Source organism: Pinus tabuliformis, chromosome 8 (assembly GCF_031772625.1).
Source record: "Pinus tabuliformis cultivar Carrire ecotype Pingquan chromosome 8, CPIR1, whole genome shotgun sequence".
NCBI lineage: Eukaryota > Viridiplantae > Streptophyta > Pinopsida > Pinales > Pinaceae > Pinus > Pinus tabuliformis.
The window spans coordinates 317,056,718-317,070,561 of NC_142294.1; the positions used below are offsets into that span (position 1 = coordinate 317,056,718).

Genomic DNA, 13,844 nt, shown 5'->3' on the forward strand with positions numbered 1-13,844 from the left:
TATAAGTCAAATATTTAAAAAATTATGATTTAGCAAGAATGAAAATTCTACTAATGTGTAAAAGCGTAACCCTCACTGTTTAAACCTCATAAGCAAAAAAAATGTGCTCTTGAAATATAAAAACAAGTAACATATTTTTAATAATCATTGGATCTCATGATTTAAGATAGTTACTTGAATATTCATGATTTCAAGGCATTTTGCATTTTTTTTTTTTGGGATAAAAGAGTATGTTAGTTGAGAGTTGTAATATAAATATATCATAGATTTTGTATTGAAATTTAATTGTTTTGCGTTTAAACTTTAAATTTGGATTATGAAGTATATTATGATAGATATATGGATGCTAGCGCATATATAAATGTTGAAGGGTGATTATGGTGATGCAAGATTTAGTGTTCTTGTCTGCTTTATTGTAAAGTATAATGGTTTTTTTTTTACAATTTAATTTTTATACCGTAGTTTATAAATATTTGAATTTTTTAAATTTTAATAAAAAATTATATATTAATTATTTTATAGAAAATAAGGATTTAATATATTATAAAAAGAATTTATATAGATAAAAATTTAATTTAAAGTTGAAATCATGGATAAAAAAGTAAATTAAACCTTTATATATTTTAAAATGATTATTACCATTTTTTTCAAAAATGTTCAGTTTTATATTACTGATGCAAAATGATACATTAAAGATATCTATGTGTTTTGGACAACCCAAATGGGAAACCGAACCAATAACACAAGTTTATATGCTTCACATTATATATGTTATTCCTTACAAGCATATTCATCAACACAAAAAAGTGTTTAGTGTCCTAGTTGGTGTGCCAACTACGACAAAAAGGTTGGCTTTGTATATTAGAGCTAGTTGTACAAAAAAGAATGGGAAGGTAATGTCCATAATTAAGCAAGGAAATTATTGAAAACTACAAAATGACCTAGGATTAACAGTGAATTAATGTTGCACCCGTGTGGAGTTGCTTAGTGTGTTGGCATGCAACATGATTGATGAAGAGGTCATGTGTCACCAACCATTCGAGGATGTGATCAACGCACTATGCTTGGTGATGTCGTGAATTGAACCACCATTGAACTAGAGTCATTGAACCACTACGAGGCACTAAAAGCCCTTACTCCCTGAGATGTTGACCACGACTGTAACTATTGACCGACACGAGTTGGGAGCAGGATGTTGGATGCCAACCCATGGGATTGGACACCACCTTGGCCTCATGTGGATGTTCATGAATTGTAATCCACAGTGGCTTCTGAGAAATGGAAATCATACTTTAGGAACTGATTCTCATATCCAACGAGTTTTTGAAAGAGTTGGAGTGGATAGCCTTACAATATGAGAAATGATGTAAATGACCAAAGTGTTGGAGTGGATAGCCTTACAGTATGAGGAATGACCGAAGACTAAGGACAATTTAACTATCATTAGACTGCCAATCCGTTCAAAACTACTCAATCTTGAACCTGATAGCATGAATTTCGTTGAATACTGAGAATGGAAGCTGAAATTTGGCCATACCTTTATAGGATCCATGATGAAAAATGTTGCCAAATTGTGATAAAGAATATGAGTCACTCAAAGGGATGTAGCAACATAGTGAAACTAGGGGCCAACGAAGGTGTCAAAACTAGCCTAGAAGTAGAGGAGGCTTGGTGTGGTTGATAGTGAGGCCCACTATTGTACCAACTTTACATTTCTAATAGAATCATTACCGGCTCATAAGTTATCTCAAGACAATGCGCGATGATAAAAGAGTCACAAGAGGCGTGATTGCATAACAAAATTCAACATTCTCCTTGATGAATGTCTCAAATGTCTCCCTTGGCAAGGTGTGGGTGAAAAAAATAAGGTTGGAATGATTGACGTCTCATCGTTGCACCACCTTCATCAGAATGAGCAAGGAAAGACTACCAGGCAATATAGAACTATCTTAACCACAGATATAGCAAGAGCCGAGAGGGATCAAATATTTTAAGGTGAAAACTCCTTTTAGACTACAAAATTTTACAGTGAGAGTGATATTATTATACCTCTACTTAAAAAAACCAAACATCTATATTAATTTTTATTTTTTGATCATAAAATACATGAAATATTTTATATTTTATTTATGGTTAAGAGCGAGTGAAATATTTTTATCAGTGAGAGTGAGATTATATATGTATTATAATAATTTTAATTAAAAAAAACAAATACGTATATTTCACTCACTCTCAGCCATAAATAAAATATTTCATGTCAGATATCATAAAAAACAAAAATTAGTATATGTGTTTGGTTTCTTTAATTAAAAGTATAATAATCTCACTCCGTTTGTCAAGTTAGATATGATTAAAAAACAAAAAATAGTATATGTGTTTGGTTTCCTTAATTAAAAGCATAATAATCTCTCTAGTCCAAAAGAAAAATTTCACCTCGAAATATTTGATCCCTCTCGGCTCTTGCTAGATCCTTGGTTAAGATGGATCTATACTAGTTTTATTTTATTTTAGAAGTGACACCTGTAAACTCCAAGTTGAACATGAACATACTTACACATCTCCCTCATACTAGACTGTAGAATGAGCCTTCGGGTCAACAATAATGGTAATCCATATTTCTGTAAGATCAACTTAATACATCATATGATAACCAAAGTTCACTACTAATAGGCATTATTTCAATGTGATTCAGAACGTGCCGACTAATTAAATCTACAACCAAATGGCTTGTCGTCCAATTTAGCCCCATACAACTCTACAATTAAAGGACTTGAAATGAATATGGCTAAAACCATTGAGCAAAAGGATCGCTTTGATACTATACAAGTTGTTGTAAATAGTGTAAATAAGAATTTGAATGATATGAATTTTTCAGTTTTAGTTTTGAAAGGGTTTGTCAAAAAATCATCAACACAGATAAAAGAAATGGATAAAAGAATTGATTTAGGACTCAAATCCAATCAAGGTCTCATAGAAGAACTTTCTGAGCATTTTGACAAAATCACTATAGTTCTCAAAGACAAAAACATCCCCACTTCCATGTTGTTCAGCCATCATGTACCCATACAGCATGCAAAGAAATCTATAGAGGAATTCCCTCTTCTCTTCCCCAACGAAACTCCTGAAGAACAAGCTCAGTCTCCTAAAAAGTTTATTTCTTCATTCCTAGAAGACATATCCAGAGAAGAAAAACCTAACTCCTCGAGTCACCACATTTTCCCCATATATGAACCATTGTCTAGCCAATACACCAGATTTCTGGCTCCTAATCTCAATGGAAAAGGAAAACTCCCTGGGACACATACTTTTTAGTCTGGCTCCTGTGAAGACTGGAATATAGACGGACTAAGTGTTGGTCAAATGAGGAAAATGATTGACCAGATGTATACTGAATATAAACTGATGTGGATGAGGGGAATGTCTGAAGTTGAATCATGTAAAACCCTCATACAGTGTTTCATAGGCACCTTATAGATATGGTCGGAAGTGGAGTCTTCTCATGCTCTAATCGATAAAATGGAAGTAGAAGTAGTCAAAGATGAAGAAGGAGATATATTCCATAAGGAAGATGGTAATCCCCAAAATAACATGATAGGAGCTCTAACCTCATTCATCCTTGAACCCTGGTCTAGAGCAACTGTTGAAATTGAAAATAAACAGGACATGATTCTAATGAATCTAAAATGTAGAAAAATGTCACAATATGAAGAATTTCACAGGGATTGGACCAAAATAATTTATGAGGTTAAAGACAACCAAAACGCTTTATGGAAAGAAGTCTACTTAGAAGCACTTCCATCGAAATTTGTAGAATATATCCAAAGGCAGGAATTTTTCCAAACATCTTTTGAGACATATACATAGGGAGAAATATATTGTAACATCACAAAATCATAGGTAGGCTTATATACTAGCATGAAGGTAAATAAATCTCTACAAAAATTATCTAGACTACTTGACAATAAGTCTATTTGCAACAAATATGGATTATCAATTGATGATCCTATTGTACAAAAAATAAAGATCAGAAAAAATTTGAAGAAAAGACAAAAATAGCCCACTAGTAATCATCCTGAGAAAACAAGAAAACATGCCAGAAAAGGGTATTACAAGACCATGCCCAATACAAATTATTTTGCGCCAAAGGATATTCACCTCAAATAGCAGAGGCAGCAAATGATCACTTGTTGGCTGTGTGGATAAAACAGACAACAACAACTATGTGTCCTAAGGGAAAAGAATACACAACAAACAGAGGCCGAAAGTCACAAGAACAATTCCTTAAAAGAACTCAGAGACAGATAAGAAGACCACTAGCTCAATTCAAGGAGGAAGTACATTTGATGAAGTAATATTGTTGCAGTTCACTAGAATCAACTGAGTCTAGCAATTCAAACTGAGACTAAATTGATTAACATATAAACATGCATATATACAACAGTGTGATTGCATAAATATTAACGAATGTCATTGTAGCCTCTCTGAAACTGAATCAGATTTTGATTGAGAAGAACAAGGTGAAAAAAACACATAGAAAGAAAATGTGTGTATGGCACATACCATAAATGATGATGAATCTAAAGTAATATCAAGCATCAAAATTCTTGCAGAAGGAGAACTAAAAGAAAAAGTCCTAGAGACATTCCTACAAACCATGCATAGAGGCACTAGTAGTTTTTCAAAAGGTACTATCTCTAAAGCTTTGTTTGTGGATGTCTCTTATGAAAAGCATACAAAGTCTTTTCAAAGAAACCAACAACATACAAAGACCATATCCTTGACCCTAGGGGAAGTCAACCATGAAATTCATCATTTGAAGAAAAAAATTGTTGAACTCAGAACAAGAATTTAACAAATGGAAAAAAGAAAAATAAATGGAGCATGGAAACTATCTAATAAATCCTTATGAACGAAAACAAGAGGAAAATTTGGGATTTGGGAATATGAAAATAATGATCATATAGTACCAACAACATCATGTGTTGTTTAAAGTATATATCCAAGGGGAAATCTTCACACTGAAAACATTAATAGACTCAGGTGTAAATATCAATGTTTTGAATAAAAAAATGATCCCTGCAAAATTTTGGACAACTACACATAGGCAAGTTACTAGAGTAGGAACAAAAGAATTCAAATATGAAGTTCCTAAAGCCACAATTTGTTTCTCAAATTATTGCATGAATGTAAAATTTGCAATCAGAAATATTCACATAGACAGTATCTTAGGAAATTTTTTCCTAGCTTTCGTTGAGCCACATGGGTCAGCCAAATTACCAGATGGAAAGGTTGGTTATTTCATATCCGTCCCCAACCATAAAGGATTTTTGCATACTGTTACTCTGCCATTTGTCTCAATGCCCAAGATCACTACAATGGTCCAAACCATGCAAGAAGTAAGTCTAACAACACAAAAGATAGAAGAAATGAAATATTTCAAAAATTCCTTAAGGATAAAAGAACAATTCCAATCCCTCAAACTGAAACATAGGATTTCAGATCTAAAAGAATATCTTGAAAGACAATGTTTTTTAGAAAATCCAAATGCTTTCAGGCACACGAAGCAACACACAATCAAATTTCCTTTCAAAGAACACTATGGAGGAAAGCCCTACAAAAGTTGAGCAATTGCTATGAACAGTAAATATCAAGTATTGTGTCAAAAAGAGATTGTAGATCTCTTAAAAAGAGGGTTAATCAGAGACCCTAGCAGTCGCTGGAACTGCTATGCATTTTATGTCAACAAACACTCAGAACGGATTAGAGGGGTCCTCATATTAGTTACAAATTACAAACCTCTGAATACTGTCCTAGCCAATGACACATATTCAATACCCCATAAAAGCAGTTTAGTAAGCAGGATAGTGGGTGGCAAAATATTCTCCAAGTTTGACATGAAATCTGGGATTTGGCAAGTTGCCATACAAGAAGAAGATAGGTTCAAAAATGATTTTAGTATTCCTGCTAGACACTATGAATGGAATGTCATGCCTTTTGTTTTAAAGCATGCACCATCAAAATTCAAGAAGATAATAGATCATATTTTTAAGCCATATTTTGATTGTCTTATTATGTATATAGATGATGTGCTCATTATTTCAAAATCTGTTGAAGAACATTTTAAACATGTCCAAAAATTTTCCTAGATAGTGAAGAATAATGCTTAGTACTAAGCAAGAGGAAAATGGAGCTGTTCGAAACAACCATAAAATTCCTTGGCCATAATATTGAAGATGGGCAAATCACACTCCAGAAACATGCCTTAGATTTCGCTGACAAATTTCCTTAAAAAATTAAATATAAGACACAATTGCAGAGGTTCTTAGGATGCCTAAATCGTGTCAGTAATTTCTATAAAGGGTGTTCTTCAGAGTGAAGCCTATTGAACGAGAGGTTGAGAAAAGAACCAGTACCATGGACTGAAGAACATACTACTGCAATAAGAAAAATAAAATCCAAGGTAAAAACCTTACCCATTCTCTATGTTGTAGATGAAAATCTTCCCAAAATTGTAGAAAGTGATGTCAATAATATTGGATGGGGCGGAATTTTAAAACAAATAAAAGAGGGAGAAGAAAAAGTTATATAATTTACCTCAGGAACATGGAATTCGGCTGAAAAAAATTATTCAACAATTGAAAAAGAAGTAAAAGCAACATGGAATTATATTGACAAGTTCGATCTCCACCTTGTACATAAGAAATTTTTACTCATAACTAATGCCTCTGCGCTCAAAAAAGTTCTGACAAAAGAAATTAAAAAATCTAGGAGTCCACGTTTTCTAGATGGCAAGCATTATTTGCAAATTTTGATTTTGATGTAGAACACATCAAAGGAATAAAAAATCGTCTGCCAAACTTCCTCAGTAGAGAATATTTGAAGAAAGAAGACATCCTAATGGTAATTGTCACTGAGTGGAATCCTAACAATCAACAAGAATAATTGATAAATATTCCAGAATAGACTCCTTGGATAGTTTATGTTGAAAAATGGAAACCTTCATGGCAACTAAGAAATACAAAAGTCCTAGTAGCAAATCTATAGCCACACATGGACTTACAACATCTTGTACCAAAGAGGAGAGTGTATCATAAATCAAGAAAATGGATACATGATATGGTTTACCAGAGGTCAGTAATGGCTTCACATCTTGCAAAAGAACACTCTGTGAAAGTTTTAAAGATATCAATGTAATATGGAATGAAGGGAGTAACCGAACTAAAATATTCCATAAATTTTACGCCATCAACAGAAACAGATATCGAAAACACCCTGCACACTTATGTGGCCTTCGAAAGATCCTGGTCTAGTTTTTCCAGATACACTTTATGATTTCAATAGCTATAAAAATATTTGGCGAGATCTTCTATGCAGAGACGAATGATCAGAAATTCATTATACTTTATTAAAATTTGGTCCAATTTTCATTACCCAGCTCTTAATGAAACCAGATTGGTTGAAAAATTGCTGGGGTTGGTTCGGAGTCAACAAAACTTCCATGCATCCTACGTATTTTAAAGTGACTTTTCATAATTGTAAGGAGTGTATGGACTGTTTTCATCAACCATGAAAAACCATAGCAGATATGAAAAAAAATTCTGAGGATCATAGACTTGATTGCTTCATGAGAGGGCATCATCAATGGCTTGTCCTCACAAAGATAAAACACCAAATCATTCTTGGTAAATCTATGATTGTGAGAAGAATATATACTAAAGCTTGGGATACCAGTGGTATCTATCATCATGCAAATGGCATATTTCCTGGTACAAATCTATTAGGAACATAATAAAGGGTTTCCGTGGGCTCCCAAACAAAAGCCTCCACAATGTATAAGTGTTGTCTTGTCACTTGAATTTGATAGTGACAGTTTTCCATGGGATTCTCTATAAAATCTCCACTGTGTAAAAGCTTTTACTTTTACTATACACCACTTTCCGAGACTCAGAGCACTTCTCTGACTTCTGGTGTGATTTGATCCACATCTCAGAATCTTTGTACAAAAAAGTATGTCTGTCTGATTGTCCAGTGTTTTTCCCCTTCTCATCCTATAAAAAGAGAGAAGTAAGGCTCATTTGGGCATTCAGAGTGGAGAGTCTGAGAGTTAGGGTTTTTTGGGTCTTGAGTCTAAGATAGGCTTCCTACTCTGCATCTGCGAACGTCTGTGTTTGATCTTCTTGCAGCACGAAGAAAGTATCTTTTAGAGTCAAGTTTGAAAAGACTGCGTATCGGGGCCTAACAACCATGGTAAGAACCTAAAGTGGCTGAACTGATTAAGTTTGAGTCTGTTTTGTTTCCGAAATTTTAAAGACAGAGTCTGCAAAGGAAAGAGCTAACCAGCCATCCCCAGGGTATTTAATGCCCGGGGATATGCACGCCGGTTAACGCGATAACACGCGAAAGCCAAGTTTCGGCATTAACTAATATTTTGGCTTTCGCGTGTTATCGGGCTAAGCTGCGTGCATATCCCCGGGCATTAAATACCCTGGGGATGGCTGGTTAGCTCTTTCCGTCTGCAAAGGGCCAGGTAGCCTCTGGAGTACATCTTAATAGTAGATATTCTAGGAAAAGATAGAGTAGCAGTGGAGGGTCCTTATGGTATCAGATCTAGTAACGTCTGGTTCATACGAGTATTTTTCTTTAAATCTCTCTAAAAATGGAATCTAGAAAAAGATATGTTTCTTTCTGAGAACTTCAAGAAGAAGAAAAAAAGATAATAAATTTGATATGGAAAATTTATTTCACTCTGCATCGTCATCAAAAGTAAACTTTATAGACCTAGAGATAGTAGAAAGTCAGCCTTCAGCCCATTGGGCTTTACCTTCAATAAGTCCATCAGAAGTCTATTCTGACTTATCTGTCTTTCATTTAAGAGCTATCACACGAGTCACAGTTAAAGAATGTGTTAGCCAGATACAAGAGAATGTTGAATCTATCCAGACTATCTCTCTTTTGAATCCAAAGAAACTACAAGAAGAAGCTTGGAGACATGGTACTTCATATTTACATCTTGGTTGTATAAGGGTAGGAATCAATGCCTTAACTCATAGAGGATTGAATACTTATGTCTTAGCAACAATCAGGGATTTAACTCACAACAAATATACAGACTCCCTAATTGGAGGAATTGTTGCTCCCCTGTCAAATGGTCCAGTCTAGTTTGACTGCCATCCTAACTTTTCAGTATATGTCTTTGATGAACATATCAAAGACATCCTACAATTACAAATCAAAACCAGTGGGTTTGACATGAAAAGAAAGAGAACAAATATTGCAGTACATACCAGAGGATGTTTTAGACATACAAATACTCTCTATCTTGCCATCCTACATACACCCAACCAAGAATCTAAGTCAAGCACCCTTGTTATAACCGATGCTCATAACTAGAAAATTGAGCATCAGACTATCAAATGGGAGGATTTGAGTTTTCCAGAAAATTGGGTAGTTGACCTACCACAATCTCAGAAGATTCAGAACATCATGATGACTAATATCAAGGAAGGACCCTCCACTGCTACTCTATCCTTTCCTAGAATGTCTACTATTGATAGAAGAAGAATTCAAGAAGCTTGTACAACTTCAAAATACCATGTTGATCATCCACCTTCATCTGTAAATACTCCACAACTATCTGTAAATTGTTTGCATGTTGATTTATTTGAGCTTGCCCAAATGTTACAGTTTCCCTGTTTAGAAGTCAAGTGTCCTGCTTGCAAATCACTAGTCCATCTACAGTCCCTTGCTGATCTAGTAATGCATCAAAACCATAATCCTAGGACTGGTGAAGCTCCTCCTACCACTTTTGCAAATTCCTGCCCAAATCCTAAATGTGTAGATATACCATTTCCTCATGATACTATCATGATGATACATGAGTTACCATCTCTTGAAAATGAAGATCCATGTCTTACTGATATGTTTAGTAAGATGCATCCTCTTCGAACTCAGTGATATGGTTTAGTATATATTGAACAACTTGACAGTATCCAAAACTTTGTTCCTTCAAACTGCAAAAAGCCATCGAAACTAGAGATGTATGAATTTTTCTCTCTTATGGATGGATGCCCAAATAATAGAATTCATGCCAAACTGATGAAAAATATGCTAAATTGGGATCTGTATACTTACCCTGAGGCCGAAGAATCTGGTCTTAGTACAAATGCTCAAGAGAAAAATACGCTTACCCTACAATGGAAATATTTTATGGACAACACCAACTCATGGATCTGCTTTTATACCTAGAGGAAATTAGGAGACCAAACATAAGTACAAATGGTAGATGCAAAATCATCACCCACAGAGAAACATTCTTGGACAGCTTGTGATGGAAGCAAGCTAGAAACCAACAGTACTTTCCCTCCATTCAAGGGAATTGTGCTAGGAGAAGAAGCAAACACTACCAAAGCCATTCCTTTAGTGTCAAAAGATGACTGAGCCCTAGAGATAAATGGAAAGATACAAAGAGCCTGTGAACAACCAACAACCCTTAGTACCTGCCGCAAGGGTTTAAAAATCATCATTATTATTCATAATTCACTATAAAAGCATACATCCTTTCATTATTAAACCATTTTGCTTGAATTATCAAATTTATTTTTAAATATATCTATTTCGCTAGTAAATTATCATTCAATTTCATTATGAATTTCTTTACAATTATGTAACACTATGGCTATGTATTTCTAAATATTATTTAAATATATCTAAGAAACTAGAAATATATGTGAGCTAACTTGGTCTTTAGAGCTATGCATTATTTTTTTTCCAAAGAACTATGCATTATTTATCTTCACCACTTATGCATTTTTTCATAACCAGCATGTAGATTTAACTTTCGCTTACCTGATTTTTTATTACATTTTGTTATAATGTTCTTTAATCGAACACAAAAAATTGTGAACTATCCTAACTCTGCGTCATCTCCTCTGTAACTTTTAAAATTTTGTTTTTATGAAAATATAGCATGGTCTTTCAATATTAAAATTAATGATTTTTAATTTCTTTCTTTTTCTTATTTTTAATGAAATTTTAATAATAATAATAATTTTCATAAGTATTAGATTTTTTTTATAAATTACATTAAATTTTTAACTATAATTTAATATTATATATTTTAAATAAACTACTTTAATGATTATAACTTTTAATATATTTTTTTTCATTTTCAAATCCAATATTATTTTTGAGTCAATTAACTAAGCAATTATTGTAATAGTTTTATCCATTCATTACATTAATGATGTTCAATGATTTTAAATAATGTATGATTAATGTATTCTAAAATCATATTTTATTATTATTATTAATGATAGATTATGTATTATTTTAATAATAAATTGTTTTATTTTTTTAATTTTTTATTGAGATTTGTGTTTTTCATTTGTGCAGTAGAAGTGTTAATTATAAAATTATAAAACTTGACATAATAATAATGACTAAACACTTGTAAAGAAAATAATAATTCTTCCACACCATGTTCTTAACACTAATAGATTTTCATTATGCATTTAAAAATATGGAATCTCGCTATCAAGTTGATCCTTAATGTTTTTTTTTTTTCAGAAACAGAAAAGCATAATCATATTTATATCAGAAATATAAACATAGCAGTACATTAGAGGATATATGTCTCATATAGGTCAAAATAAGCAAAAGGATGGCGAGAACTTGCCACAAAAATATAAGCATAAGCCATACAGATGGGCATCAACAACACATGCCAGAAAAAACTGACAGCCAAGAGAGATATATGTCTAAAATAGTCTAACTGTGCATGAAGAAGACAAGAACTAGCCGCTAAGCCAAAGAGACCATAACTATCGGCCATCAGCAAAAAAAACCATCCCGAAAGCCAGATATACAGACATCAAGCTTGGAGAATCTGCATCCACTGGAAACAGCATCATTAGAAGATTAAGACCATCAACATGTGGAGAGAACAGCTGAACTGAAGGGAAACAAAACCAAAAGATAATGAGAAAAACCAGAACCGAAGCAAAGAAAAAGTTAAAAGTCGGGAGGGAAGAAGTCCTGAATGGAGAAGATTTTCCCCTCATGAGAAACCTGCAAAGACCATAAACCTGGAACCGCCTGAAGACCCATTTTTGATAAACCATCTGCCTGCTGATTTAGGATCCTCTGGATGTGATGAATGGAGGCTCCCTCTGATCTATTCCATAAAAATTTGATCCTGTCTAACCACCCAATGAGCTGTGGCTTAATAATGTTATTCTTACCAAGCACAAAATCCACCATGACCTTCGAATCGCCAAAAATGGAGACATCCTGTAGATTAAGGAAGAGACAGAAATGTAGAAGGCCAGCAAGGGCCATCGCCTCAGCTTTGCTGTTGGATCCTCTCCCCCCATTCCAGTAAATGAGAAATTGGCTATTTTCATTTACCCAGATGATGACCCCACATCCACATTGACCTCCCTGTTCAGCTCCATCGAAAAAAGCCCTTGGCATAGACGACAACTTCTGAGGGATCTCAATACCATTCTGTTTCGGCTGCTTGGAAGGGCTCTGCGGGATTGATTCATAGATGGAAGTAATGATGGAGAAGATTTCCAGAAAAGGGGAAGCTTTATTATTGAAAATAAAATTATTTCGCCACTTCCAAATACTCCAAAAAGTTATGATGAAAACTGATCTCCATGACTTTTTTTGAATACTGCTCCATAAGAACGCTTCCGAAATAGAGGTGTGAGACATATGCTGGATACCATAGCATTGCTCCAGCGCTTTCCAAAGTTGACGAGATTTCTTGCAATCTAGAAAAAGGTGGAAATTGTTCTCTTCTGTAGACCTACAAATGGGGCAGACACCAGGACCCTGCCATCCACGTTTCCTTAAGTTTTCCCAAGAGAGATTTCTATTGTGGAAAGACAACCAAGAGAAAAGAATCATTTTTGAAGGGCAGCCCGATTTCCAAAAGATGTGCGGGAATGAAGGCCTGAGGAGAGGATGCTTAAGGCCGATCAAGTCTTGATAAACATCTTTTACATGAACAGAAGACAACCCTTGCGATTTTTTCCACATGAGACAGTCCTGATCCTCCGAGCGAAAGATTCCGCAATTTCTAAGACAGATTCTGATATGATCCCATTGTATAGCAATGTCAATCGGCATCCCCAGACTATCAGCTTCCTTCCAGAGAGGGATCGGACCCTGCCAACCTGCTATTAGGCTGTCCCAATAAAACAAACCTTTCCTGTGAAGAAAATTCAGTAATGGATTCTGAACCTCGATCACCTCAGCACCACTCATAAATTGATCTCTCCCAATGAGAATTCTTTTTCCGGATTGGAATCGCCAGGTTAAATTTCCCAGAAAAAAATTTCCGATCTTTCAGAGGCTTAACCAAATTGGAGACCCTATAGAAGAGCCGATCCTTTCTTTTCTGAGCCAGAATGACAGATCCTTCCCTCTCAAATATTTCTTCCGAACTATATTGCTCCACGAACCATTTTCGAAGATGCCTCTCCACAGGGTTTTACAAAGCAGAGCCCTTCCGAAAATTCTCAAGTCTAAAAGCCCCCACCCTCCGCAGCACTTCGGCATGGAGATATTGGATAATGTTGAGAGATGATATTTCTTTTTTCCGGCTTGACCGCCCCAAATGAAATTTTCCGTAAGCTTGTTCATTGACTGAATTATGCTTGCTGGGAGGTAATATAAATGAGCCCAGTATACTACAAGTTGGTTTAACACCGATTGAGCGAGGATCACTCTTCCTCCGAGTGAAAGGCACCTGAATTTCCAAGCCGATATCTTCTTGTGATATCTATCTAATATCCACAACCAATCCGCCTTTTTGTAACCATAAGCTTTTAACTGAA

The 13,844-nt window shown here is 34.6% G+C and overlaps 1 protein-coding gene across 1 annotated transcript; it reads right to left on the reverse strand.

The window, feature by feature from the left end:
* Nucleotides 1-11,819: 11,819 nt before the first annotated feature.
* Nucleotides 11,820-13,566, reverse strand: LOC149235410 (uncharacterized). Its single transcript, XM_089368542.1, has 3 exons — nt 13,367-13,566; nt 12,084-13,216; nt 11,820-11,950 (listed from the first exon to the last, which is right to left on the reverse strand). Exons 1-3 carry the CDS (start codon nt 13,564-13,566, stop codon nt 11,820-11,822), a joined length of 1,464 nt encoding a protein of 487 aa, XP_089224668.1.
* Nucleotides 13,567-13,844: the final 278 nt, after the last annotated feature.